This window comes from Cardiocondyla obscurior, linkage group LG17 (genome assembly GCF_019399895.1).
Source record: "Cardiocondyla obscurior isolate alpha-2009 linkage group LG17, Cobs3.1, whole genome shotgun sequence".
Classification (NCBI taxonomy): domain Eukaryota; kingdom Metazoa; phylum Arthropoda; class Insecta; order Hymenoptera; family Formicidae; genus Cardiocondyla; species Cardiocondyla obscurior.
Window position 1 is genome coordinate 2051828 of NC_091880.1, and position 27948 is coordinate 2079775.

General features: G+C 46.6%; 1 protein-coding gene across 2 annotated transcripts; it reads right to left on the minus strand.

Annotated features, from left to right (window-relative positions):
* Nucleotides 1–10522: 10522 nt before the first annotated feature.
* Sgf29 (SAGA-associated factor 29) lies at nucleotides 10523–14200 on the minus strand. Of its 2 annotated transcripts, XM_070668452.1 has the most exons (3): nucleotides 12650–14200; nucleotides 11140–12091; nucleotides 10523–10852 (listed from the first exon to the last, which is right to left on the minus strand). In XM_070668452.1, exons 2-3 carry the CDS (start codon nucleotides 12014–12016, stop codon nucleotides 10812–10814), a joined length of 918 nt encoding a protein of 305 aa, XP_070524553.1. In that variant the 5' UTR covers nucleotides 12017–12091; nucleotides 12650–14200; the 3' UTR covers nucleotides 10523–10811. The 2 variants fall into 2 exon arrangements, with proteins under 2 accessions (XP_070524553.1, XP_070524551.1); XM_070668450.1 differs by lacking the exon at nucleotides 12650–14200 and having other exon boundaries at nucleotides 11140–12643.
* Between the last annotated feature and the right edge of the window lie 13748 nt (nucleotides 14201–27948).

Below are 27948 nucleotides of genomic sequence, written 5' to 3' on the forward strand. Positions count from 1 at the left end.
AAATTATTGTTCCGTCACGAAATGAGAGAAAACTCATTCGAAATTGGCACGTGAAACTCGAAGATACAAAACATATTTGCAGTAACGTTCATAAACGATTGTCATTCGTTTGTGGACGGCGATATGATGGTGTAAAATAATATTAACGGCACAGTTTATTTAAATTTGCGATAATTATTTTACGCTGCCGGGAAGTCCGCGATCGTAATTTCCAATCTCTAATTTCGCGAGGCCGGAAAAATAACAAAGCGCCTATATCACGGGAGAATACAAGTAATAGAATATTCCATTGGGAAAGTAAATACTATAATAGAATAATGCACCTGACGTTCGAGAACGTGAAAGGTAGTTGTGTAAAGCCACGTGGCCGGCAACAATATGGCAACATAAACCATCAATTGTCGACAATACGCTAATGGACGATAATAGCACGACAGCGTGCATCATTTCCCGGCTATCATCATGAATCGTATTCCGAGTGAAAAGAAGAAGATTCGACGCGATGAAACGCGGATTTAAAAGACGGTAGAAAAAAAATTAATAAATAAATAAACACCCAGATATTTGTAGAGATACAATGCCGCGCTTGCTATAAAATACTCCCGTTGCAATTTGGAATAAAAAACCATTAAGTGGCAGCACGGTCGATGCAAAATGCAGAAACGCGGATGTATATTGATATTTTGCACGGTGACTTCGGATTTACATACATCGCAGCAACACCTGGCATCTTTTGGATCTCAGCCCGCGTAAAATATTATCGTGGCACCATCTGCCACTTGCAACAGATACACGGAGAAAATATTTCGTTTATCCGTTCCCGTGCGTACGGCGCATGCATATGCACGCGAAAGCAATCCATTTGAGTAAAATCGGGGATAATACATAAAAGTAATCTCCAACTGCGCTTTACGATCGTTTCTATTTATTTTATTTATCTTTTTTTTTTATTTTATTTTATATTTTTTTTTTCTTTTTAATCGATTTTGCGATGTGATATATTCGAAGATCCGCGGTATTTCTCCCTCTTTCGCAAACGAGTTTTCATCTATCAACAGTTAAGATTATTTATGGGATAATAATTGTTATTTTACCTGACAGTTGAAAGAGAAATAAATTATTTTAGAATTATTTGATTCACGAGCGCGAGGTAATATAATCATTATCATTCGAGTGATAAAGCGCTCGTCTCCGGGGCAGATGCCTCTTGGATGAAACTTTCAGTGGGCGTCGATGGGTCCTAACGATCGTCCAAACGCAACTATAATTTCGGGTTTCTCTAATTAATACAAATAACCTCCGTGATGCTGCTTGGACCCGACAGCGCGAAAAAATAGCCGCATGCTCGGCGCGGCGAATTAACTCGTCGTTTCTTCAACAGGCTTTATAAACCAGTCTTAAATGTAGGAGAATTAAAAAGCCATATTTTTTTCCGTAAAAGTAAAATAAAAAAATAAAATAAAAATCTATCGTGGTAAAAGAAAAAAAAAAAAGTTATGAACATTTGTAAATTGAACTAGAGCGCTCGGCTTCGTTGTCTGCAATTTTAAAATAACGATCCGAAGGAGTCATCGCTTTTAATTGCCGTCCGGTCGTATTATCGGTTCCGTTCGGCATCGGATTACAAATTATCGTATCCGCCGCACGTTATTGGATGTTATTACTTTCGATTCAACGATTATAATTCGGCCGCGTCTCGGGCGAATAAATTACAAAATAATTCATGTATTTCTCGCACGTTTGATTAAAACACACCACGCTTTCGTGGATACTGTTATTATGTGCTGAAACGAATTACTAGTTAACGAAAGTAGTTACGGATTCGATCGTTCAAGAAGCGTAGAGGTAACCGAGTGATTCCGTGGTTTATCTCGTGGCTGTCTAGCATAACTGTCCAGAACTGAGTCAGAAATTTAACGCTCGAAACGTCTAACGTTCGTAAGTACTAGACAATTATTATTGCTTTAATAACGAGCTAGGAAAGCTAGATATTTAGTGATTTTTGTTTCAATATTAGTTTGCTTCACGGAAATGCGAAAACGTGATACGCGAGTCGCGAATACGGCTCTTGAAAATTGCGAGGGAGTTTAATCAGTTTTGACGAGAAGTGCAGCCGGCATCAAAAGAATCTTTAGCGTTCCGTTTGAAATCCGCGGAAGAGCACGCCGCTTCCTATCCATCATACTTATTGACGTAACATGTCTGCCCGCTTGCTCACTCACATTAACCTCCAGCTTGCGGAGCGGTGCTCGACTTCCTTCATGTAAACAATAATCCTGCCGTGTAAACGCGAAAACGCGGCGGGCCGGCGTATTCCGCGAGTAAGAACCGGGCGCGGGATCGCGCTTTCATGAATTTTCTATGCGCGCGCCGGATGGATTAAAAATAACCGTAAAAGTGTTTTTGCGCGAAGATAGTCTGGCGAATCCTTCCTTGAAAGCAAATTTTCCGCCGCCGGCTCCTCCTCCCCATACTGCTCAAGAGCAGAATATTAAAAGCTATCTGGGATAATATCTGTTCGGCATCTTTACGTAGCGCGAGGGAACAACAAAGGATCAAAATTTATTTATGGTGTCGGTAGGGTCGCTGATACTCTCGCATTATGTCATATAATCGCGCTTCTGTCGGGGATGCGCCAAAGATGAAAATAAAGCAAATTCCTCATCGCGTTATCCGATCAAGAGAAGTGGCTTGAACGGATTAACAAATATTGAAAGATAAATCAGATATAAATGTCTCGTTGTGCCTCTTTTCTTTTTTTATCCCCGTGGATACAGATCATTTTTTGCGCATTACTTTTTTGTCCGATAGCCAGGAAAATACTTTCGAGCGGTACAAAGTCCACTCGCCGACATTGATTAAAAAGAACAAACCGACCGAAGAATATCTCGGCCTCCGCACTTCTCTCGGGACTTGAAGCTGGAAAGTAGTTAAAGATTAGGGATAAACAGTATATATTAATGTACGTAGGAAGTTTGCTCGATACCTGTCGCAAAAGTTACGAAGTTACAAGCCCTGCCCGCACCGGGCAAAGTTTGTTGCACGAGCAAAGAGGTTCGCAATCATTTATTAAAAGGTAGATCAGAGAAAACGAGCTGAAATTTCAAAGCTTCAAGAACGTTGACTGAAGAGGCGGCGCGCACCGGAAGAAAAAAAAAAAAAATCCTCCCCAATGTTAATGAGCAATAATGATGGAAATGGAAAATTATATACAAACTCTTAATTTAAGGAAGAAAAAAAAAACTTTGAGATGTTGTAGGTCAGTTTAATTTGCAAGTCCAATGGGAAAGTAAGAGAACTTTCTTGAATAACACGGCTCTTTCATCGGTCTCGGCCGTTTAAGAGTTTCCGCGAGATAAAAGATGAAAATGTTTTAACTCGCGTTGGATTGTGGTGAATTTTTCCCAATCGTGCAGTATATATTCGCCTATTTTTACAATTGAATAATTTAACTTTTATAGTTCAGCGGAATACACTTAAATAAAAAAAAAAGAACGCGGAATTAATTTTTCTTCTTAAGAATGCCGATTATTCTTTTTGCAACGATGTGTCATTATTTCCACGCTCAAGCACGGTATGCTAATTCATTTCAAATTATTCTAATTAAGTCAGCACCGATACATCCTGTTTTGTAACTGGCGGGAAATAATTTCAAATTGTTTGCACGATAAATATTATACAGGCAATCTGATTAAAATGCTACTGCAAAGGTGTTTATGGAAAATGAACGGTGGAGGGGGAGGGGGAGGGGGCTCAGAGAAATTTACTTGCAAATTCCACGAGAAATCCGATAAAAAAATATATGCAGATAAGAATTTTTCGCTTATCACTTATTGGTGATTTATACCATATACATTTATACAAATATATCTTTATGCAAGGATATCTATTATACATGTATACATGTACATAGCAACTGCCTCTTTGTCGGCTTAATTGCGGTCTCCTTCGTTCGCGAATAGAAGGCATCGAATCCTAAGGCAATCGGGCGTCGGGCGTGTATCGACGAGGATTATCTCGAACGCGGAGTCGCAGGTACCGTATAACCGCGTCGGATACGCCTCTGCGCTCGGAATTTCCCGGATAATTTGGTCGGTGCGGCCCGCCAGCCTGTGATTTGCGAGCTCCCGATGGATAAAGACGACTCATTGCGGATAGAAGGACCGCGCGCGGGCGGGAAAGAGAGCCGCGCGAGGACAAACGCCGGGAGACTAGGATGAGACGGCCAGCGGGGCGTCGCGATAAGGGAGAAAGAGAGAGAGAAGGCGCGCTCGACAATTTGCCATCGAGTTTGCGAGCGACTTCCTGGCAGCCCGGAGGTCTGTCTCCTAGACGAAGGAGAACAGAAACTACCTGGGTTAATCTATGTGAGAACCTAAGCAGCTGCCTCTAGTGGTAGGAAGCCTGTCCTTCCCTTATTTCCTTATAGCCGATACGGAGAGAAACAACGGGCTTTCTCCGCTACGTTTCTTGCCCTTAGCTCGATTACAGTTTATGCAGAATGCCCAGGTGTTTGTATATTATTACTACGAGTAATTTAGCATAAAATCAATAGCGCTGCCTTCCAGCATTTCTTCAAGGGTGGAACGCGAAAATTCGCTAGTAATTTATACGCCGCCGCTTATGCCTCCCCGGTGGAGGGGGGGGACGTGCCGCCCTAAAAATAGAACTCACCCCGCGGACATTGTAATTTCCGCGACGGCACTCCGAGCGTATCGCCGTTTCGCGAGGAACCTCTTTGGCAGAGGTGTAATTTCGCGCGCCTTCTTTTCCCCTCCCGCAATCGATAAGCGCGGCCTCGTTCTGACAAACGCTACCCGTGTCTCGTTTTTTAAATTTTTTTTTAACCTTTTCTTGTTTTTTTTGCTTGTTTCAGGTAAGTGCAATTAGCTGTACCCGCTCGGTCGCGTGGAGGTGTGCGTGAGTATGTCACTCTAAAATTTCAAAACGACTGCCGCCATGCCGATGTGACGGACGTTGGTGTCCCGACAGTCGACGGGACGAAGATGAAAGACGCGGCGGCTGACGCGCGAGCGTACCAGCCGAAAGAGAGTGGCGCGAGACTATCCAAATTGGACGCCGGAATGACGAATCGTCGTAGCGCTCGTATGCGAAATTCAATTAGGTCGGGTTCACCGGTTAGTCCGCGGTTGCCTTCCAACGAGCCCCGCGAGAACGGGCGCGTCAATTGCGTTCGCGATCTCCGTCGTTAACCAACAATCCGCGTTGGACCCCGGCGACCTACTTCGCCTCGTCGACTTCTAAACTCGATTTTTAGACACGACCAGCCTTTACCGAGATTGATCGACGTGTTTAGAAAAATGAAAAAAATGTTAAATCGAATTGAGAGCAGGTTATTACGAGTGACAGAAGTCGAACATTTTACTTTCAAGTGGAATATAATAATTCGTTCTCCACTGAATTTTATCGAGCGATAAAACTTCTTTATTTTTAAAGAAACACCGTCTTTTAATGACAGCTTTAACGTTTTACTACATTTTTTTAAATAATTTATTTTTATCTAGTCGTATAAATTTTTAACAATTATCCTTTATTAAAAGAAAAAAGAACTTAATATATATTAATGAAATATGAAAGTTACAAAATATATTATATACGGCAGATATTTATTTCTATAATATATCGCCTGAACTGGCTGGACTAGCAGCATGCATGCGAGCAGTATGTTTTCACGTGGCTGAACAGAATCAGGATATACTGGCGGATGACACAATTGGGAACTCAAACGCGTATAACTAAACGAGCTGTAGGGCTCCGAGCTAATTATTATAATTCCCACAACAATGATCGTGCATTAAAAACTAATATCGCTGCGAACTGGAAATTAATCATCGTCCGCCCAGACGTATCCAGTGACCCACTGAATCTCCGAGACGTGAAATAACTTTTTGGACGACTGCCCTAACGACCTTCGCGGCTCGAGAGAATACGCGGACGACACATCGACGCGCGCGGATAAGTTTTTAATCACGCTCCGTCGACGCGAGATTTTGCCGCGAGAAAGTCACAGCCCCGTTAGGAGTCGACTGACACCCCGGGACAAAGAAATTATTTCGCGCATCAGAGACGGGAGCTCGCGTTAACAAATTTGTCTTTTAAACTGCTGCGCGGACGTAATTCATTCATTTCCCTGCAATTGGCCAGAATTGTCCGTGATATCTTCTTTGAAACGTAAAATATAGAAGCCCGGGTAATACATATTACTTGCTGCAGCTGGAAACGCTATTTTCTCTGAATTATATAGCGGACATAATTCGCGACTTCGTAATAAATTGGAAATGAAATACCTCCCGATTGTTAAAACGCTCTCCGTCCGCGCTGTTGTAATTAGCAACTTCCGCGAGATTAAAATTCCTCCTCGGATCAACGGAGCACTGTAGAATCGTCTGTAAACGCTGATTCCGCTGGCGATCGCGCCGTGTCGCGCAGTAATGACCGCGATAACCGATTACGGCTCTGAATTATGAAGGAAGTTTTAAACCGCCCCGCCTTTATTGGCGAGCGCAATTAATTAACGAGGAGCCGCCCGCCGGTGAATTATTCGACTCTCCTGTACCTATCTGCAGACTCGCGAGCGAAAACGTCACTATCGGGGCCGTCGAAACGCCGGGGCTCGCAAGAGACAAATGCCCCGTTGAAATATGTAAGCGGGAATCCGTTGCGGTTAATGCACCAGTCTCTCCCCTTCGCTTCCTAATGCGTTTGGTTGACGAAAAACGTAACAAATCGCCGACGCACAGAAGAAAACTCCCATTTCTGGCATTGACAGCTGGATAATGTTGCCGGCCTCTTTAGTCTGTACCCCGCGCGCCGGCATTTGAATTGGTAATTTCAGCACGCGTCATTACGCACAGAGCCGCTGTAATGTCTTGTCCGGGGCAAAGTCGGGCGTGTCTTTAACGAGAGAATCTAAAGAAATTTTCGCATTATTAAGTTGTCAACAACTGCGTCTGCGTATTAAAATTTTTTTTTTTCTTTTTTTTCCTTTTTTTTTCTTTTATTTCAAGTTATGCGAACTTAGCTTCATTCGCGGTGCGAAAGCATTTATTTTGAAACTGTTGTTGCGGCAAGCTGAATTGTACCTCCGAATTCCGAAATCGTTCGCAATTACATCAAGAGAGCTTTATTCCGCGCGCGACTTTCGTGACGATGTGATTTCCCTCGCGATACGATCGCGTTCGACTCGCGAGGGTGCCTCGAGAGGGACTTGACGCGGTACTTTAAAACTACGTGGCACACCAGCTTCAACTGCAATGGCGCGTCGTAATTCGCTCTCATTTCGTATAACGTGTCTCGCGGTATCGATGAGGTGAGCACGCCACGCGGAACATTGAGTCGCGGCTCTCGAAGAAGAAATTATGTTTCGCGAAATCCAATAGGTCTCGAATCGAATCGGAGCTGCTTCGAGAGCTTTATCTCTCTGACTTGGACGTGGCTAGGCGCGATCCGCGGAGCGTATTTCGTACGAGATTCCGCCCCGCGGCGCGATTTTTTCTTTTTTTTTTTTTTTTTTCTCTCGGAGACTCAAAGGCGAAAGCTATTAACATCGTGACTTTTCTTTCGTCGAACGGCCAGAACTCATTACCACGTCGTATAAGAGTTCCGACAGTTTTCGAGGTAAAGTTGGATTAGAGGTTGGCAGCTCGTTAGCCGGCCCCATCGATCGTTCCTCCCGGATACCATTGTGCACGGCGTATTAATTAAAAAATGAAAATCCAGAGCCCGGCATACGAGGAGTTCTGTAATCCGCAAGTTTCGTATTCTCTCTTGCGTGCCCCCTCTTCTTTCTCTTGCTCCCCCTTCCCCCTTTCGTTTCCGGAAACGGCCGCGAAGTTAAATTACACCGGATCGCTTATCGATTTTCAATTTACTCTCGGGTATCAATAATTCAATGAACTCCGGAATACTACTTAAACGGAGCCCTGCGAGGTCTCAATGGGCTAGCCGTAGTTTATCTTTTCGAAGGCTTTTCATAGTCGAGGGCATAAATTATGGGCTTGCCGCGAAAAATGTGACGGACGGCCGGAATCGATAAAATATCCCGTGCGATTGTCTAGAATCGCGTGCGCGGAAATAACTCAAGGCCCGCGTTACAAGCGCGGCGGTCGACAGCCGTGTGAAACCGGCATATGCGATTCTTACCGAATCATTATCGATGACGGTTTCCAATCAGGCGCGAACAAAGCCGGGCCCGTGGCGCGCGGCAACTACTAACAGATGCGTGTTACGGACAGGTGAGGGCGTCGAGGTGACATCTCACGATCACTCTGGCCCGCCAATTTATCGAAAGAAAGACTAATGGTTGCCGGAGGGTGACGTTCGGCGAAGTCTTCGGCGAGGGACGAGGGCGCGTGGTAAGGGAAAAGGGCGAGAGAGAGGCGGGGCGGGGAAGGGCAGTGACAGATACCAGCGTCGGAGCCGATCGATCTGGAACGAAATAAAATATGCTCGCGAGTGCGCGGCCGTAATTACGAGCGCCGAAGAAAAATACAGCGCGCCATTACCGGAGGGTTAAGTGAACCTGGCCCGATCGGCGAGGAGAAAAAGAGAAAAGGGGTGAGGAAGAAGGTCAGCAGGGATGCAGGGAGAAAGCGAGACGGGGCGCGAGCGAAATAGACGAGACGAAGGGCGGAGGGGCGAAGTCGGAGGAGAGGTATTACTCAGATAACTGAGACGTGGAACGAATGAACGAAGGGAACTCCGCGGCGAGTCGTAGGCGGTCGCGGCGACGGAGACCAAGGGTGAAAAGTACGGCTCGCGTGCTCGGGCGCAAGTTCGCTCTGGCTTCCGGTTGCTCGCATGCTACTAGTCCACTTGTATTAGGGCCCGCCGTTACGAATACGGCCGCACGCGGTTCGGACGTAGTCAGTCAGCGGTACGCGAAACGAACCCACCTTCGAACACACGCGCGAGCACACAGTCACGGGCATTTACGATCGAACGCACGAAAGCTGGTTCAGCCGGGATCTCGGCTCCCACCCCCCTCCCAACGCGGAAGCTAATCGCCGGTTGAATTAATTCCAGAACTGAGAATGGCTTCTGCCGACACGCCGGTGCTTTGCTATCTGAAAATGGAAAGATATCGGACGATCGAGTGCGACTAATGACCGCCGGAAATGCCAGACGGGCCGACGTGCATGCGATTTCGATTACGAGCCCGCGCGAGTACGTGCAAAAGGTTCGGGGGTCGCGCGCGTTTTGCTAAATTCATGCGACCCCGAGCCGACCCTGGGGCCTCGGTGGTGAACTCCAACGCGGTTAGGGAAACTAACCCGCAGACTAGATACAATCGGTCGTTACAACTTTCGCAGGAGAGCATATAAAAGCCATTACACGCGGACTAGATAATTTCTATTATTATGAGAGTCGTGCGGAAGATAATGGAAAGTTCACCTGATATATGCCGAGTAATAACTCTATCTTAAGCCCACTTTAGGCGATCTGTTTGCGCCGAACTTTATATGACTTTTTATGCGAATCTATTCGTTACTTTTATTCGTATTTTAATGCATATTCTACGTACGAGATATTATTTCTTCAAAAGAGCGTCTACATTTTATCGGACAAAGCCCGAAATAAAGTTGCGATAAAAATTAATATTTAAAAGAATATTCTGCATTTATTCGGAATCAAGAAAGTAGAAGGTACGCGTATTTTAATTTTTCATATAAAAATAAAAACCGCTTCCGTGCGCGATTCAACATTTCCTTTATAATGAACACACTTCAAAAGCTATTCAAAAACACGCGTACTTTCTCTGTTCTTTAATTATCACGCACAATATTTCATTCGCGCGACAGATTCAGCCTCCCGTTTCAATTAAAGCCCCCGCCCGTCGCGAACACGGCGGTTCAGAAATCAATGAAAAATTTTCAGGATTAATTTCGAGGAAAATGATGAAAACAGCGTGTCCGCAACGCGCAGCACCAAATCAAAGTACTTTTTTTGCGATTCCGCGGGGGTTGGGAGGGAGGGGAGGGGGTGGGGGGTAGTTAAGTTAAATAATGAATGAGGATTGGCTAGCTGAGCCGGTCTGCTGGGGGTTCGGCTCGGTGTAGCGAGTCGCTTTGATGTCTGGCGGCAGCCGCCGATTATGGAATCAATTATTGCGCGGTCCTCCCTCCTTCGGCGGCCCGGCCTTTTTCAATCCACTCTCGCGGCTCTCACCCGTTTTCCGCGCTCCCTATCTTTCCCTCCGTCTCCTCCACCGCTCGGTCTCCGCCTCAGGTTTGGTTCGTGACGGATGCGAGCGAAAAGATTTATTCCGCATAAGAAATTGCACGAAGGACCGAGTCCGCGCGGAAGGTTGGTCGAGGTTCACCAGGCCGCCGTTATTATCATCCCGTATTATAACGTCGATTATCCCCGACGACCGTACCGCGGAAATAGAACTCCAACTATCGGTACGTGCTCGTTTTTCTCGGTTACGACTTGGAATTAATTACGAGACGAGTCGCGCGATTTTAATGGACACTTCGCGGATCGTTACTGATGCTGTGAGAAAGGTTTTCTTTAATTTTTTCCCTCCCTCTTTTTTTTTTTTTTTTGTAATTTATCGTGCGTTTAAATTATCGTGACCCCGTAATACAAAGTATATTGCAATTTATTGATTTATAAATGTAATTTTAATTATAATTTAATTAGAAGGATACAAGGAATGTTGAAGCGAGTCAGATATTTTATTTATTATAGTATTTTATTGTAGTGTTTTATGACAGTATCAGAAGTCAAACGCAAAAGGATCATGTAATTATGCAAGATAACGTGGGCGAACGAGGAGTGTACCTTTGTTAGAAATATGTCTTTCTTATATATTGTCTCTTCCTGGTGTCTGTAATGGAATTTATGGGATTAGTCAGCGTTGCAAATACGTATGCATATAAATATAATATATATTAAAATATTAAATTATGGAAATAGAGAGCCGTCGCCGTGGCACGTTGTCAGAGTCGTTTTCGCGGTGCACTTGCTTTTCGTTAATCGAGAATAAAAAGTAGTTACCTCAAGCTTTACATCGATTGGAAAACTAAGCGTCCAAAGAATTTTTTATTTCATTAATAATTAGACTAATTAGCATAATCGTTAATCGGAAGTAATTTGGAAAGTATTAGTACTAACACTGGCTCTTATTCTTTTTGCTCTCTTTGATGGAAATTACGTAACGCTGCGCCACGTTCAGCGGCGGCGAGTAGCCGGTCGTGTAAGCGGCGTCCTCGAACAGGATCAGGTACTCTTCCGTGGCGGTGGCAGGTAGACGCTGCACGACTGCTTTGTAGAAGCAAGTGGTTTGCGGGTAGAGCGCCATCACCGTCGAACCTTTCGAGAACAGTGCGTGCGGGTCGGTCTCAGGGTTAGCTCTCATTAGCGGCAGCGGCACCACTCGCCTCCGTGACAGCGTGTGCCGGTCCTTCTGCTCCTCGTCGATGTCGTCGACCTCGTACTTGTTCGTCGCCGGGTTGAATTGCACGACCTCCGCGAGGATCCAGTTCTCGCCCTCCTCGTTGCCCTTCACCAGGGCGGCGACCATGTCGCCGGTCTTCGCGATGTACGTGGGCTCGGCGGGGATCGCGCCGCACAAAGGTGGCGGCTTGGCCCCTGGGGTTTTCCCTACGTACAGCGGTAGGGTCTGCGCGGTGCTCAGCAGCATCTTCATCAACGCGCCGCGCCTGATGGTCTCCTTGTTACCGGCCTGGCGCGCCTGTATGCGCCTCTCGTTCCGTATCGTGCGTATCTCGTTGATCTTGCTGAGCGCCTTGCGCAGGATATCTTCCTCCTGCTGGGTGTCGGACACCGCGGCGTTGTACAGGTTCTTAAGTTTTTGCTGGTAATAAGGAGAGACCTTGTCGTCCGGCGTGACTTTCTCGTGCGTCTTCATGATGTTGTTCAGGTTATGCTCCGACCGGACGCGCTGGCTTTCGATCTCGTGCACGAGGTTGTAGATGTTTTTCAGACGCTCCTGTATCTGAGACGCCGCCGCGTCTGCCGTAAACGGCATTGTTACGGGCACGGAAGTCGTGGTAGGTTGTGTATTATTGCGGTTAATATTAATCGAGTGTTATTGACCGTTTTTCTGCAATGAAAAAAGTATGAAACGCGCGTATTAGCAACATTTTCTTAACGCGCTCTCCTGATAATTAAATAACTAAGCTAACAATTTAAATATCATTAATTATCTATTTTATATACTATTATTTTTTAATTGCTCGGTATCAAATACAACAACATGGAAAATAAAAATAATAAAATTGAAAAGACTATCAATTTAAATGCCAATTAAATTTTAATACACTAATATTCAATACCTAGCAATATACAAAAATTTTAATTAATTTTAAAAAACAATCAGTCTCGAACACGTGCTCCGACAGCGAAACGGAAACTTTATTTGTCTGCATAACGGAGCTATTTAGTCTGAATTAGTCCATTAGCATACTTTTTTTTATGCGTACGTAAATTCATACTTTTCACGAGCTTGCACGGCGGGTTCGACGCCGGTTCGAGGATACGCGATCATTCACACCCAGAGGCGACTCATTCAGCTAGTTTTACGTGCGGCACACGTCCACCAGCGGCGTTTCGGTACTAAGATGGCCGAGAGTCGGCGCAGCTGGCCGATCAATACACTCACCAGGTCGACAAGGCGACTCGTATCAGAATGGACCGGTCGCACGACGCGTCCCCAGGGAGCGAGGCCTCGGCCGGACGTTCTCGGATCGCCAACAGCTTCCACGTAGGGTTTCTCAGGTTCGATCCGCGAGAGACACCAACTGCCACGAGATGTTGCACGCTCGATCGTTGGCACGCATCTGCGCTACACGGCTACTCCCACTCCTTTCCGCTCGTCGCAGGCTATCACCTTTTTATCAAGGCGATGCTGCCCCCTTGTAGCGAACGCTGAAAACGAATAATAGTGATGGGTTACGACCGAGACATAGCTGGAGTCACCAATTTCTGTCGCGCGCTTGAGTTAGTTCACAATTTGGTTCGTTCTCGATGTGTAAAATATTTTTTTTTACGTCGGTATATTAATAACGTTCATTGACCGTATATCGACACGAAAGGCACTCTGTGGATTTTCTTTTTATCGAGCTTTGTACGAGAGAAAGAAGGTATTAAATTTTAATTTTTATTTTTAATGAAACCAATGTTGGTTAAATTATTAACAATAGCTTTATCGCGTCAAGAATAAGAGGTTAATACGAAGCGGGACGTCAAATACCGAACTTCATATAATATTAATGTGTCATAGAAAATAATCAAACAGAGTGTAGATAAATATACAAGCATCTGTACCGATTAATTTGTTGCATAAGTCATAGAATTATCAGCTTCTCGTTGTAACTCGATCGCAACTTTCTCCGCTTTCTATTTACCGCCGAAGTATCTTTATACCGTTTCTAGCCGCGAGAAACAATGTATTTCAGTGCAAAGTATGTCAAACACGCAAATTATCAGACGTAAGTTCAAGCATTGGCGAATATTCGTCGCGAGATAGAAAAACCAAAATCACAGTAGGAAATTTAATTAATGACTTAATCTCGATATTTAATACCGTAACGGTGAATGGATATATATAATATTCGTTTTGTGTCATCCTCAAGATTGACTTTCACAGCGATTTGTGCCGGCGTCGGTGCCGCACTCGCGTCGCATTCGAGATATTTCATTAAACGTTCGATCGGGCATTCCATTACTCGCGGGAGTATGCGCTCACCAATGATAAAGTCGTTTCGATATGCGAAAAATGGCCGCGCGCCGATAATTTTTCTCAGGACGAACTCGTTTCCCCGTAGATCCAATCGTATAATATAGTATCGGTGCCTCGGCCGCGGAGGCATACATTGAATGTGGCGTGTATCATCGCTAACAACCGGCAGGTTAACCGCGCTAACAGCATCGATAGCACCGCAGAATGCCATAACTCATTCGCGCCGAGGCGTCCCGCGGCATGCCGTACCCTGGGAAAGGCTGGATCTAATCTCTTGATTAAATTCATACACTTCCGCGACGAGATCTCGCATTGTCGCGTCGCGATAAGCCGTCCGTCCGCACGAAATTCTCCGCCGCGACTGACGTATCGCAGTTTGCAAACCGAGCCCTGACTGGCATTGTTGCGAAAGAGAAAACGCACCACGATGGAAAAAATATTACACGGAAACGACAATAGTAATTTTTTTTTTTTTCTTTTTAATGCAGTTCTTAATAAATAACTTTGTACCCTGAGAGGAAGATACAGCCACTTTTGGATGCGACTCGACTGTAATTTTATATTTCCAACGATAAATGCGATTGATTCCGTTTGTACGTATAATTGAATCGATCATATTTATCGTTAGGAATATTATAAAATTATAGTTGGGCTCAGAAGTAACTGTTTTCTCCCAATGTACGTGTACGTTCCTTGCGCGAGTCTCTTGGGACGTACGTACACCGGATCTGCTGCGTTTCCTCGACGCCGTGATGCACCGACACACTTGCACGCCGACGGCACGCGTGACACGCATCTCATTAGGTCATGACAGGTCACGAAGTTCGTAAGAGCGAACATTTGCGGCCAGAAACACGTATCGGCAGGTGTACATGCGCACGTGTAAAATATAAAAAACGATGTAATAATTTTAATCATCACTTCCAACATTTTAATAATTTATTTTGAGTAATAATCGAGCGTAATTAAAATTTTTTTTTATACACGGAAAGATTTGATTAATATGAATAAGTTCAGAAAAATTAATATCGTGTTTTTTTTTAATTAATTTGAAGACGTGATTTGAAGACTTAATATTAATTTTATTTGAAAAAACTGCATATGACGTTGAATCATATTAATTTTATTATTTGCGTCGCTCCTCGCTATAATTATTCCAACTATTCAGCTTCGAGTATCCACGTTCTCTCGTTAGATGGAAATCAAATTCTTTTTACACGTCTGAGTGCAGCCGCGAATGGACCATTAAAATATGCTGCGACGGAGCTCCGCTCGCGTAACTTCAGAATATTATGCACGTACGTATCTACATTTGGGAGCGCGGAACAAGGTGTTTAACGAGGCGTAAGGAGAGATCCTGGGCCTCGAGCGAAGTCCTCACGCCATTTCGCGCCTTCGTCTAGACGCTTGTATTTCCATTGACACCCGCTTTCGGCTCGTCGAACTCGCACGACTAACCCCGCGGCAAATTCCAAATTGCGAAACGCAGGGATAACAATATGCGGATTATGTTTTATTCTTCGGACGCGCAATATTTTACCGTTTTCTCGACTGTTGCACACTTCGGCAGTCCATCAATATTTTTTTCGTCGAAAATAAACCGCTAGCGTGATGTTTCCGTTAAGATATGCCGGCGCACGTTGCTGCATGCGCTACTGAGGAAAAGAAAAAATCAAAAAAATCAAAAATTTATTACACCGGTTGTGACGTTTATGTTCCGTGTGCTCGCAAATGCGACGTAAGACAAAGCGAAATGATGCGGCGGAACCGGCGAAGGAGGACACGCGGATGTTCACATAAATCGATCGTGCGTGGCGAACGGCCGATTCGATCTTCATCTAATATCGGCGCTTTACGGCGCGCGGGCTTAACGACCTGCCGCAGTCGTTAATCCGGCGCCGGATACCGGCGCGCATAAACGATATTTCAAACGGATCCTCCGGGTAAGGCGCGGAATGAAAATGTCAAACGCAGCCACGTCGCCGTTGACGCGAACGGGAAAACAGGAGCCCGGGATGGAAACTTCGACTCGTAAACGCAATTTGTTCGCGGAGACTCGATATCTCGTGACTGCCGCACGCGCCCGTTTCTTTTGTTTCCATTAGGCTGTTTGTCAAATCACTTGGCGGAGATAGCAGACGCCATCCGGCAGATCTTTCGCGTAAAACCGAGATACCCGTTTCCCCTCTACGTTATCTTTTATTATCCGAACGTCTCGCTCTCGCGGGACGGCGTCTCATCCGCGAGAGTCCGCCTGGGTTTGTATAAGAGCGCTCTCGGACGAGTGCTCGTAAAAATAGCGAGAATCGATACTCTGCGAACTTCCATGCGTTTTTTCTTTTTCTTTTTTTTTCCACCGGCGATTTATCAGAGCTGATCGAAGGAAATAAATGCGGAGGCCAGTCGCCGCGCGTACGCGCTTTGTTACATACAAAAGTAAACGCATTATCATGCGTGTACGCCGATGCGTGCCGTATCTTTTATCTCGAGCGCACCGCTTCCGGCCGGACAGAATATTCAGCGGGGCCGACGTCGTATCGACGCGCACCGGGTAAACCAAATATTTCTTTCCGGCGTTCACTTCAGCGCGGTCCTAATCGAATCGGTCGAACGGGAAACGGAGCGAGAAGTCGAATATATATAAACGGGGGTCAAATCACGGAGACGCCGGCGCGGTCAAGGAGATATTTGATTTATGCCAGACGGGCCGAGGTGTCGGAACGCTGGATGCGCGTCTTCCTTTCTCGACGCGAAGGTACACGCGGAAGTCCCTCGGCCGCTGTATAATGCAGACCCGCGCGCATTAGCGCGATTAGATCGACATTCGAATCGACATTGTAACCTCCGTCCCTTTCGTTCATCCTCCGTTTATTTTTTATAAGGGCTGCCGGGACTGCCATATGCCGCTCCGCTCGCAGCTCAGTGACACGCGGGGGACACCCCGCCTCGTGTTTGCGCGGGGAAGCTCCCAGGGATAGGAATTATCGAATTTCAGAAACGCCCGCGCGCTGTTCAGCTATTATTTCAGTAAACACGCGGAGCCAGGTGAGCGCGGCCGGAACGATAGTCAAAACTAACAGGCGCCCCCTCGTCCCCTCGTGAACGGTAATGCCGCCCCCGTGAAATTTGTCCATAAATATTGGCACGGAGTAATCGACGTGGCGGCGCGAATATCCAAGGGACGACACCGGCGCGCTCATTGTCCCTTTCCGTCACACTTCGCCGGTCTGGACGATAAACGGGTGCCACCCTCCCACGCGGAATAAAATTTGCCAAGCGCGGATTTTATAGCCTTCGCACGTGGCCGAAACCATCCTTAACGCTGGCCGTGTAAATACTTCGCGGCCTCGAGCGATTTTAACGACGACAGGTTGATCGACGTCGAGGCAACGTTCGCGGGCGACGAAGACCGTCGGACAATCTCCGGGCGGCGGCGTTTAAATAATTAAGGAGACGAGTCGGCCGATCAATGCCGAAGTTCGGGGGGAGGGAAATTGACAATCCGTGGAGCAAAAAGAGACAGGACGCTCTCCCGCGCGCGCCGGGCGATGCGAAATACCCGCCGACAGGAGAAGAGGGAGGTCGAGAGACGCTGACAGGCTCGAACTCGGTGACAGCCAGGCGAGCGTATTAATAATAAATGCAAACGCCTAACATCAATTTCTGTCTGGCTGGCTCCGCCGCCCTCGCAGCCAGCTCGGAGACTCGCCTTTCCCTACCGTCGGGGAGAAGCGAGCTTAACCACCCCTTTATTTAGTCGCCCGTTTGCTTACTTACACCGGACTCGCTCCGACGAACTTCCGCGCGCGTTTGTCAGAGAGCCGGGGCTGCCAAGACGCGAGGAAAGAGCGCGAGACGTTGAACAAACTACAAATTGATACAAGCCTCCCTCCCCCCCCGTCCCCCGTTTTGCGCGCCCTGCAATTCCGCGTTGGTTACCGCGACAGTTGTATACGGCGTCCGGGAAATTGGAGTGAAGTTAAATTATAGCTCGGTTGACAGTCCCGCCTCTGCTCCTTCGCGTCGATTGATTTTAATAGTTAAAATAATCCGGTTAAGCACCAGTGTACCTCTTGCGAAGAGTTTGCATGATGTCTTTCTCTCTTTTTTTTTTTTTTTTTTCTTGTCCGCGCGTAAATCGTACGCTCCGCGCAAGTACGTATGTACACGTCGCTTTTATTTCAAACTTTTAACGACTTACAAAAATTGACAAAATTAATTTCTGCAAATTGCTTTTTAATTACAAGATTACTTTATATACCTTTTACTCGTTATATACTTTAACTCGTGATTTATTCATTATTTGATTAATGGAGAAAAAAGAGAGGAGAGAAAGAACTACAAGTTTTATAGAACGGAAAGCCTTTCCGCGAGTCACGCGACGGTCACGCGAGTCTCCCGCTTTGCGAGAAGTAGTCATATCACTTCGTGAGATTCGATCGCGCAGTCAGCGGATATCCCGTGACAGTCTCTGAACAGTAGAACGCACAGGAGGGGGGGAGGGCACGAGATCGGCCCGCGTCTTGAACAGTGATAGAAGAAGGGCGGCCGTAACGTCAAAGAAGACGCTGAAAGGATTTTCCTCGATAAATGGCCCTCCAGACCGAAACGGAGAGAACGCGCCGGGAGAAGACGAGTGCACTCGCTCGAGTGTAGAATGGCCATTTTATCGGCGCGAGATGCACTTCCTTTGGGACACCCTTTTTGCGGAACGAGCTTAACGGCATCGATGCACCGCGCCTCGGACCGCCGCTCCGATAAGGGCCGAGATTGTCGTTGGAAACCGATTCTTTATCTGGCAACGGGGAAAAAGAAAATGCCAAGGGGGGAGCGAAGGGGGAGGGCGACGCGTGTTTCATCGATTAAACAAGAGGTAGGAGGAGGAAAAAGACAGGGAAGTACGCGAGCTCGCGGGGAACTTTTCGAATACACGTACCGCCGTTGCGATCTCATCTCCTTAAGTAAGATCGCCGTCTTCCACTTAGCGGAGGATTTATACGAGCCAAGTTGAAATCGAATCCTGAACGAATAGAAGTTTAAATTCCTGCCGTAGGTAGAAACGCGCCGTTGCGCGGCATTGATTTTGCCGCGGAGGTCACGCGAGATTGACGACGGCGATCGCCCGAGATGGGAGCACCGTGATGCAATCGAGGAAGAAGTTAAGGAATCCAGCTCTTTTTTTTTTACGCGCTGATGTTTAGAATTACGGCAAATTAACCTAATCGCACTAACGCAGTTATTCTTGGGCTCGATTATAATTATACACATATTCATAATATTTAATTAATTAAAAATATAATTGACTGAACTCCATTCGCCGTTACAGATGTAAAAGGTTTAGATTTAAAAGTAACTGTACCCATCTTTCTCAATGTATCGCGCTGGAATTCGCAAACACGCGCGGATGATGGAGAGCGTTAAACGTAATAAGTTTTTCGCGCATTCTCGGCCGTTCGCGCTCTCGCATGTTCCGCGTTTATGCGAGTGTGCTATCTTTCAACGCGCCGGCATCCCCCGTCGGGCAATAATGTTTGGATTTTTCCTGCCGCGCGCGTGCACGCTGAGCTTGATTCTCTAATGACTTATAGACGCGCCGTGGCCATCGGCACGTGCATTTTGATCGCGCCTCCCGATACCTACGACTTGCATTAAAGCGAGGCCGCCGTGCGCTCCTCGCGGTGCCGCGGCAACACGTGCGCACGTAGCCTAGGTACATAGGTGCTAACGATCGCTAGATGCGATACGATTTACGCACGATTGATCTACCGCAAAACCCGTCACCACGTGCAAACTTTTCTGAAACGAATATCGTAGAGAATGTCCAGCTAAATTATATAAAAAAGAAAAAGAAAAAAAAAAAAAATTAATTTTATTTTAAACAACTTTCTTTTTTTAAAGACACTTTATCAAAATCTAAAACTATCTTGAAATAAATAAATATTTAATAACTATTTAATGAATAATATTTTTTTCTCAATAAATCTTTTAGAGGAATAATAAATAAGTTTTAGTCGCGATTAAAAATCACATTCGCGATAAATGAGCGGAAATACGAAACAGCATAAAATACATTTTCTGATTAAGGATGTTGCTATCAGAGCGCATATCGATCGGCTCGTGTCGCACCGCCATTCGGTGTTACTATTATACCTATAATATGCATCGCGATGCGTCGAGTCCTCGTAATATTCGAATACCGGACAGCGCGCGGGGTTGCGGTGGAAATCGCTCGCGGAAATGTCTGCAGGGAAATCTATTGTTAATGGGAGCCCGACGGGCGAGGCTGAGCGCGCGGCAGTAAATCGAGTATCGTCGTAGGAAGATGGTATAATAATAGTGTCGTATAACGCGAGGCGATAAAGCTGTAATAGGCAAATTAGCAGAGCTTTTTGCGCAACGTCGGTAAACGTCTAGGGCCCAGCGTGTTTATCGATGAAGCCCACGGTAAAGAGAGATCTGACGGCAGGTGGCCAGCTGACACAGTCATTTCGCGTAGATTATATTCCGACAATCAAGAATCAAATTTACGTGACGACGTGCGTGATACAGAAACGTAAGAGCATACCTCTTTGCATTTATAGGGTGCGTATATCGTCGATCTGTCTACTCGATTATGACCCTTGACATCATCACGGAATAATTCGAGTTGAAAGAATTTAATTAGGCGTGTTATAACTCTTAATTTTTTGTATATATATATTTTTTTTTTCAGCGAAAAATGACTTATAGGTAAATTAAAAATTAATTTATAGCCAGTATAATCTATTATTTTAGACCGTAAATTTAAAAATGAATGAATACAATACCGCAGGTAGGTTAAATAATGTCGAAATATTACTTACTTTTGTCTACATTCCGGAGACACGTTATCAATTTCGTCATAATTGCGTGTCTGGATTTACTTACGCGCGCCTCGTGCGTAACTGCTGGTTTATTGAGTGAGGCGGAATTTACGGCTGCCATTTCGGGTAATAACAATACGTAAAATTTATATATACGTAACACGGAGACGATATAGCAATATCACTCATATAATATACCGCGCGATTATATCTGGATGATTTACAACGCTGTAGGAAGCAATTGGCAATCGTTGAAGGAGCCGGGCTCGCAATTAAAATTCGTGACACGATGGGAAGCAATTAGAATTTCGGAATAAATTATCCACTTACCGCGGGCTAATCTGGAATCCCGTAATTCAGGCATAAGCGCCGCGGTGCGCTTTACATTTTTATTTAAATTGTATTTATCGCGGGGGATAATATTATAACGTCGCGTTAACAAGAAAGAGCGCCACGCTCGCTTGAAATAATTCACGGGCTCGGAACATTGATTCGCGTTATATTCGCGTTATGTTTCGACACGAATGCTCGTTTGACTTGTCGAAGTGGGATGCGCGTAATCCGAGCGGGAGACAAACCGAAAGGGCGACACAACTGGTTATGTATATGAAACGCTAAGTCGTGTGAGTAACATATGTCGTGTATTAACAGGTTGTCCCATTAAACGTTCCGGCGACGTGCACGGCCCGGGCCCTTCTCGACCTCGAAGAAACGCCGCTTTATCGCGCGTATTTGAATAAATTCGAAAAATAAAGGTCACCGGCGCGCTCAATTATAATTGAGCGGTTGTCAGCACGGCGATAACGTCGACACCCCGTTTCCCGCGCGTCAACACACGTGAATCTCGTCCTACAAGGGCTTCCTTCCTGCGAGAGGGCCCGAAAAAAAAAAAAGAAAAAAACAACGAAACGCGGTTTTTCTCTCCGTCTCACTCGCTCTTTCTTTCTTTCTTTCGTTCATTGGCACCACGAAAGTGTCATCTCCTTGTTTTTCATCTCGCTCGTGCGAAGAGCGCGAGGATAAGTCGGCGTCGCGTGATCTACCGCCGAGGGGAACGGGAAGCGTATCGGACGGTAAGAGAGAAAAGGAGGGTAAAAAAAAAAAAGCGCGTAATTAATCCGGCCAGACATCGGTATGCCCCGTGCGTGCGTCCGTGCGCTTATTTCTCATGAGTAATTATCCCCACGGGTCTGCTCGTCGTTAGGCGACTCGGGGAGATCGGAGATAAATATATTAAACGGCGAGAAGATATAGGCCCGGCCTTCCCGCGCGACGTCCAGTTGCCTGACGCGCGAGGAGCCGATTATTGAATGGATAAATTTCGAAGGGGGTAAAGCGAAACCACCGAGAACCTCGCCCTCTCGGATTGAATTTTGTTCCGCTAACCCGAGTAGATTCGCGTATCCCTTCCTCGTCCCCCTCGCATCCGCGCGGGACGGGCGATATCGCGGGCGCGATATAAGAAGTCTAAGCACCGGTGCGGCGCTATCTCGGGGTATCTTAAGACCCGAGTACCAAAACGTGTTCCCGGTCGAATAAAGGCCGCGAGGCGAGCGGGCGCGGCGATATGATAAAAATAACGAATGTTATTGCTAACTGCTAACAAGTTAAAGCACCTCGGCGCGGGTACGACGCTCGATAAAAAAAAAAAAAAAATCTGCCGTTTCTCCGCTTCTCTCCCATCGACGCCCATTATCGCGAATTTCCGTCTCAACGATGTCTCTTGTCAATTACCTTCTCGCGCTGTTCTTTCGTCGCGACGCTTATCCACTCTGGGATTTATCGCGGATTCCACCGAGAGGGCCGATTTATCGAATTATACCAATCACCAGTTCTTATCGGCGTTCCCGATATCGTCCGTGCTACGCAAGCGATGCCTCGAAGAGCGAGCAGGGTGAGCGTCGTTTAAACACGCTCGTGCGTTTCGTGCGATGTAGCAAAAGAAAAAAAAGAAAAAAATTAAGCAGCGATAATACACGATTACGAGGCAAGAAGTCGGGTTGCCTTCTAGACTCGTTCATCGATCCAACTCGGAAGTACGCACCCTCGGCTATTAGCGATCCACCCTGTTTTCCACCGTCGTCGTTTGACAGCGGCAGGAAAGCTTCCCACCGCCGGTTCCTCCGCGTCTTCGCGCCTCTACTCACCGGGCGAGAGAGTGTTCGTCGTCGAATTGATTCTCGTGGCCCCGTCGAGGTGGGCACGGTGTCAATTATCGCGGCACGTGTTTCCCGGGAAACAAACGCGCAGGTGTTGCGGCGGCTCGCTTAGCCCGGCTCGTTCTCTGAATTCGGGAATAACAGGCGCCCGTGGGCTGCGCTGCGTGGCGGAAGAACGGGTTCACGGTGAAATTGCAGTGCAAACAATCGCCAGAATGCGCGCACCGCCGCGTGTTACATTGTGCCCCGTGTGTCTCCGCACGTTCTCTTTCTCTCGTCTCGAAGCCGCTATTTCTGCGTTCCGCGATGTGACGCGTAAACCGTGCAGTCGGTTCGCGTCGCCTCGGCTGCATATGCACACAGCGCTCGTCGGCTTTTCTCTGTTACGGACGTTGGCCGCGCGACCTCGTCACCGGTCGTTAATTAAACCTCACGAGCTACTAATTAAACGTATCTATTAATATCATTGCGACCAGTAGCCAGGGCTCTTAACGCACGTGGTAAAATGGCACTGCGGCATATTGCGCAAACGGATATAATATTTTTCCGCTCTCTCTCTTTTTTTTTTTTTTTTTTTAGATAATATCGGACGTGGAAATTAAAAATTAATTTGATATTTTAATATTACGCGGTCGTAATTCTATTAGTTCAACGTGGGTAATTTTTCTATTTCATGCACTTCATATTCTTTTATTACGTAATTTAGAGATACTATTTGCGATAAATCGCGATATTATACGCAACCGGCGGCTCGAAATCAGAGATGCAAAGCTCGAAAAATTGTACTTAGAAAACTGCGGGCAACTTTGCTCGGACTTTACGACGAGGGATATAAACCGCGGGATTTCTCTTTCTAAAGTCGCAGCTTCGGCGACTGCAAAGTATTATCGCACTTCTCGTTTCTTCTCTTTCTTTTTTCTTTTTCTCTCTTTTTTTTTTTTTTAAATAACTCAAGTGTGCCGTGCTACATCGTAAGTTGCTACATAACTCAAACTCGGAGCTACCTGGTTCCTCGAAAGAGCCCCTAAATCAATGCCGAGCGAAACTTCAAAATACACGCGGACACGTATCGCGCAACGTCGAACACGCTGTAAAAGCGCAGAAAAATCCCGACTTGAACAATGTAAGCTCGAGTGGTAGGGCCGGCTGAAAAATTTCGATCGCGATAGCGCGGCCGGGAAGAGAATCGAATCGCGGGCCGGGGGAGAAAACAAAAAAACGTGATGCCTCATAAATAAATATATCGGCCGCGGCAAATGATATCATCCAATTACACCGCGAGCTCGTATCGATCATCCATCTCGGACTCCCGCACACGCAGAGGCGGCGAACGAGCTCGCGCGCGGTCGCGCAGGTGGGCTAGGAGCAATCCCCGGCTCATTGGCTTCTCGAATCCCGCATCGGGAATGAACTCATGAAAATGATTGCCAATCCCAGACGGTGGCGGGTAGGCATTAGTAACCGATAGATCGAGCGTCCGTGGCGCGGGGGAGATAGGGGGGGGAGGGGAGCGTCGGGGGTTAAATTACCTCTCGGCGGTGGCAGGGACCGAGGCGGCGTGGCCGGCGACCAAAAGGGTGGAGAGGTGTGCCGAAGTAGCGGGTAAGTATTAGCGGAGATTAATCGAACGACGAGTCTCTTGCTCCACGTCCGCACACAGGCGCACGAAAAGCCGCAGCGGAATGGCTCCCGTTGCCGGAATGAAAGGGGAAGGAGGGCGACATGGTGAACGCGCTGCGCGCGTGATTAGTTACACACTTAGTTACTTACCGAGGTACCAAAGTGGAAGACGCCATTAGTTTTAGGTTTCAGGTGGAAACAGTCGGGAAGAAGATGTCGCCGGGGGACCACTAGCTCCTGTCTACTCGCGACTTATACGTACTACTCTTTCTCTTACAAGTTTCCACGAGGGCACGGGAGCGTAAATGCTTTCCGGGTGAAATATCCCTGCTTTAAAGGAAATTAGCGATTACGTCGCGGTGACCGTTTCGTCACGTTAGAGTATCACGAACGATGAAGTTTCTGGTACGCGAGATTAACTCGACATGCAGTAACAATAATAACAATACTTTTTTTTTTTGTAAAATAAAATTTAGCAGAAATAATGCGGACTTAGCGTAGGAGGCTCTTACATAATTACCGTAAATATTATCATAAGTAATGCTCCCTGAAGGGAAATGATGTCCTTAAAATATTAAATTCCACGGACTGCGAATTAAAGGCTCGTCGCTTGAGAGAAACATAATAAAAACTTTTACAGCAAGTTTAAGATTCAGTGAATCTGCAGTTTTCTGTGACTCTCTTTTTTTTCTCTCTTTCTCTCTCTCTCTCTCTCTCTCTCTCTCTCTCTCTCTCTTTTCAGTTGCATTCGTCGACCGCCGGTCAATTACCCAAAACGTTTTACCTTCTCCGGATTAAGCCTATTCGAAGTAATCCTCGGTCGTCCCGCTAATCTCCGCATTCCCCTTTTTACACAGCATCGACCAGTTTACAGGATTAGCCGTCTTATTGCGCGAAACGACATCGTTAAAGTCGATGACTGCGCAATTTTATATCGGCCGGACGATTTCGCGTGCGTACTTATCGGCCACGGAATTATCGCGCGACGAATTTACAGCTCGCCTCGTATCAAAGCGCTTTTTAATTTGAATACGGACGGCGAACAAAAATGGAAACGATAATGGTCACATGGAGTAATAACAAAGTATCCGGCCTCATCGCCCGGTCGTTTACGGCTTTAAAAACGATCAATCACGATTACTAGACAGCTTAATTTATCGGTGAGCGTATCTACTTTCGCGGAATATCAAACCAACGAGCAAATTTGTCAAGAGGGCACTCGGCCGGCTATTCAAGATTCGCGACAATTCCACTCGCGGCTGATACCGTCTCTTCGCGGCCGACATCTCGCGTTTCCGACGTTTTCCTTTCCTCTTCGACGATCCGCTTTTTGCGAAACAGCGACGAGTAACGAGTTTCGCTTCTTGCCGCGAGAAAAATGCCCTTCGCTCGCAAGACTCGCCTCCGTTTTCTCCGTTTACCCTCCCACCTTTTCCGCCGTGCTTCTTCACTTGTAAAGTCGAGGTGACGTTGTACAACCGAATGAACAGAGGGCCGATTTAAATGTCGCCGCGGTGCTCTCTCTTTCGAAATCCGGTTGGATTCCGCGTCGTTTTCCCGGCGATGTTAAACTACCGCTAACGGCGCGTTAATCCGCGCCGATTTAGACGACCGCGATACCGGCGAACTCGCACCTCGCCTACTTTCAGCGCCTCGACGTGCCGCGAAGAGGATCTCGACGACAACGATCGACGCGAGCGAGACGCAGCTAGCTGAGTTACGGTCATTGGTCGCTCCCCCGACGCTGTTTAAAATCAATTTCTCAGTCCCGCAGATGAAATTTTAACTTTATCACGTGGCCCGGCATAAATTCGACCCTCAATGACACCCGAATGCTCCCTCAGTGCTCCTTGCGCGAGGAGTTACGGTCGGACCGTGCGTACGCGGCACGGGGCAAGGCGAAGGGTACCACGATTCATAGCGTTTTAATGTCAAACGTGCGGGAGATAACGCGGCCGGGAGTCACGATCGGAAGCAGATGGAGATTGCGCGAGGGTCGGCAAAAACAGAGCGAGGCGCAGTCGCGGGACGGCTCCGTGGGCTCCATGCATTTAAAATGTTTCATTAGAAACCGTCTAATAAATATCGACCCCCTCGTCGACCTCGGTTTTAAAGGGCGGGGGACCCGGACATGCGTCTGATGGAGGGAACTCGTCGAGGGCCCTGACGATACCTGCGCGAAACAAGATCTGATTTATATAGACACCGTCGAAAATTGGTTTCATCCCCGGACCATCTCCTGGGTGGCATTCAGCTGGTCCCGGCGACGACGCTCGTTCGGGGTACCCATAAATACTCCCCGTCGCCCCCTCAGCTGTTCGGCGACGCTGAGAGACGACTCGGCGACGGGAATCGATTAGCCCGCGTTCGCGCGTACAAAGTAACTGCTGAAACGCGATAAAGAAGCGCGAGTACCGCCGGACGTAAATAAGACGCAGTAAAAGAGTGCCCGAGACGAGGACCGCGATCCAAAAGTGGCATAAATTCGGCAGATACGCGTGCAATTTCAATCGTCGGCGATCCCGGAGGCAGATACACGTCCGAGCGCGTCGCGAACGAGCAAATATTATTTGATGGTACGGCAATATTGGTTTTATCATTGGATGTTATAAATTTTTCAAATCGAAAATTGGCTCGGAGAAACGATGGAGATTACTGCGATGGAATTTATTTGTTTCTCGCGTGTAAATTTAGAAACGCAGCCGGAAAAGTATTTGGCTACATCGGTAAAAAAAAATATATATATATGAAAAATTCACACGACTTTAAAAAAATGCAATAAATACATAGCCGTTTATGAAGCAACGCGATAATATTTCAGAGTTCGGCGACGGTGCCGAAGAGAACAGTCGTTTCTTTTATGCATTTAAAAATTGACCCTCCGAATAATAATGAAAGGAGATGGAAGAGAGAATAATAGAGAAACGCTGCAACTTTTCGAGAGGATGTGCATCTCAAGTGATGCGCTTGGTAGTAAACTCGAATGCGTCTGATGTATGTAATAAATTCCGAAATGCTGGCTTTCCTGGTTACATCAAGCGCACTTCCTCATCCGTTCCCTCTCGTTCACGCCGTTATCTTGCTATTTCCGTAGTCAATCGTCGAGTTCCATGCGTTTATTGAGCCGTTCCAGACAGAATACGAGCTCGCCCGATCGATCGAGCGAGAGCTATCTATCTCGAGAAATTAACGGTCTCTCCCGTTTCGCGCGACGAAATATTAAGTGCCGTACTCGCGGTTTCCGCAGGAAATACGTCAAGCTCGCGTGAAAACGAAGAAGTAATAGGCGAATAAGTGGAATCGTTGCTCGAAATAAAAAAAAATATCGTGATTTAAAAATTATTACAATTTTTAATAAGCAATATTTAAGGGAAAACAAATGTTTTTCGGCCGAGAAGAATATTCACAGCCCACGCCGAAGTTTATCTGACACGTAACGTCGCAGAGACGTCCGAGGAGATGTTACAAATGAATCCGTGATACGCGTCCGAGCGGGTTACGGATGTTGGCAGAGAACGTACATCGGATTTCGACGCGTGCCAAATCCTAATCCCACGAATTTCCCAGCGGGACCCTGCCGCGAATACGTGCGACAATC

Bases quoted from the DNA above. Each gene is read 5' to 3' on its own strand.
- Sgf29 (XM_070668452.1), bottom strand. From the start codon at position 12,016: ATGCCGTTTACGGCAGACGCGGCGGCGTCTCAGATACAGGAGCGTCTG. The intron at 10,853-11,139 runs GTTAGTACTAAT...ATTCCATTACAG, and splicing joins CAAAAAGAATAAGAGCCAGT to ACACCAGGAAGAGACAATAT.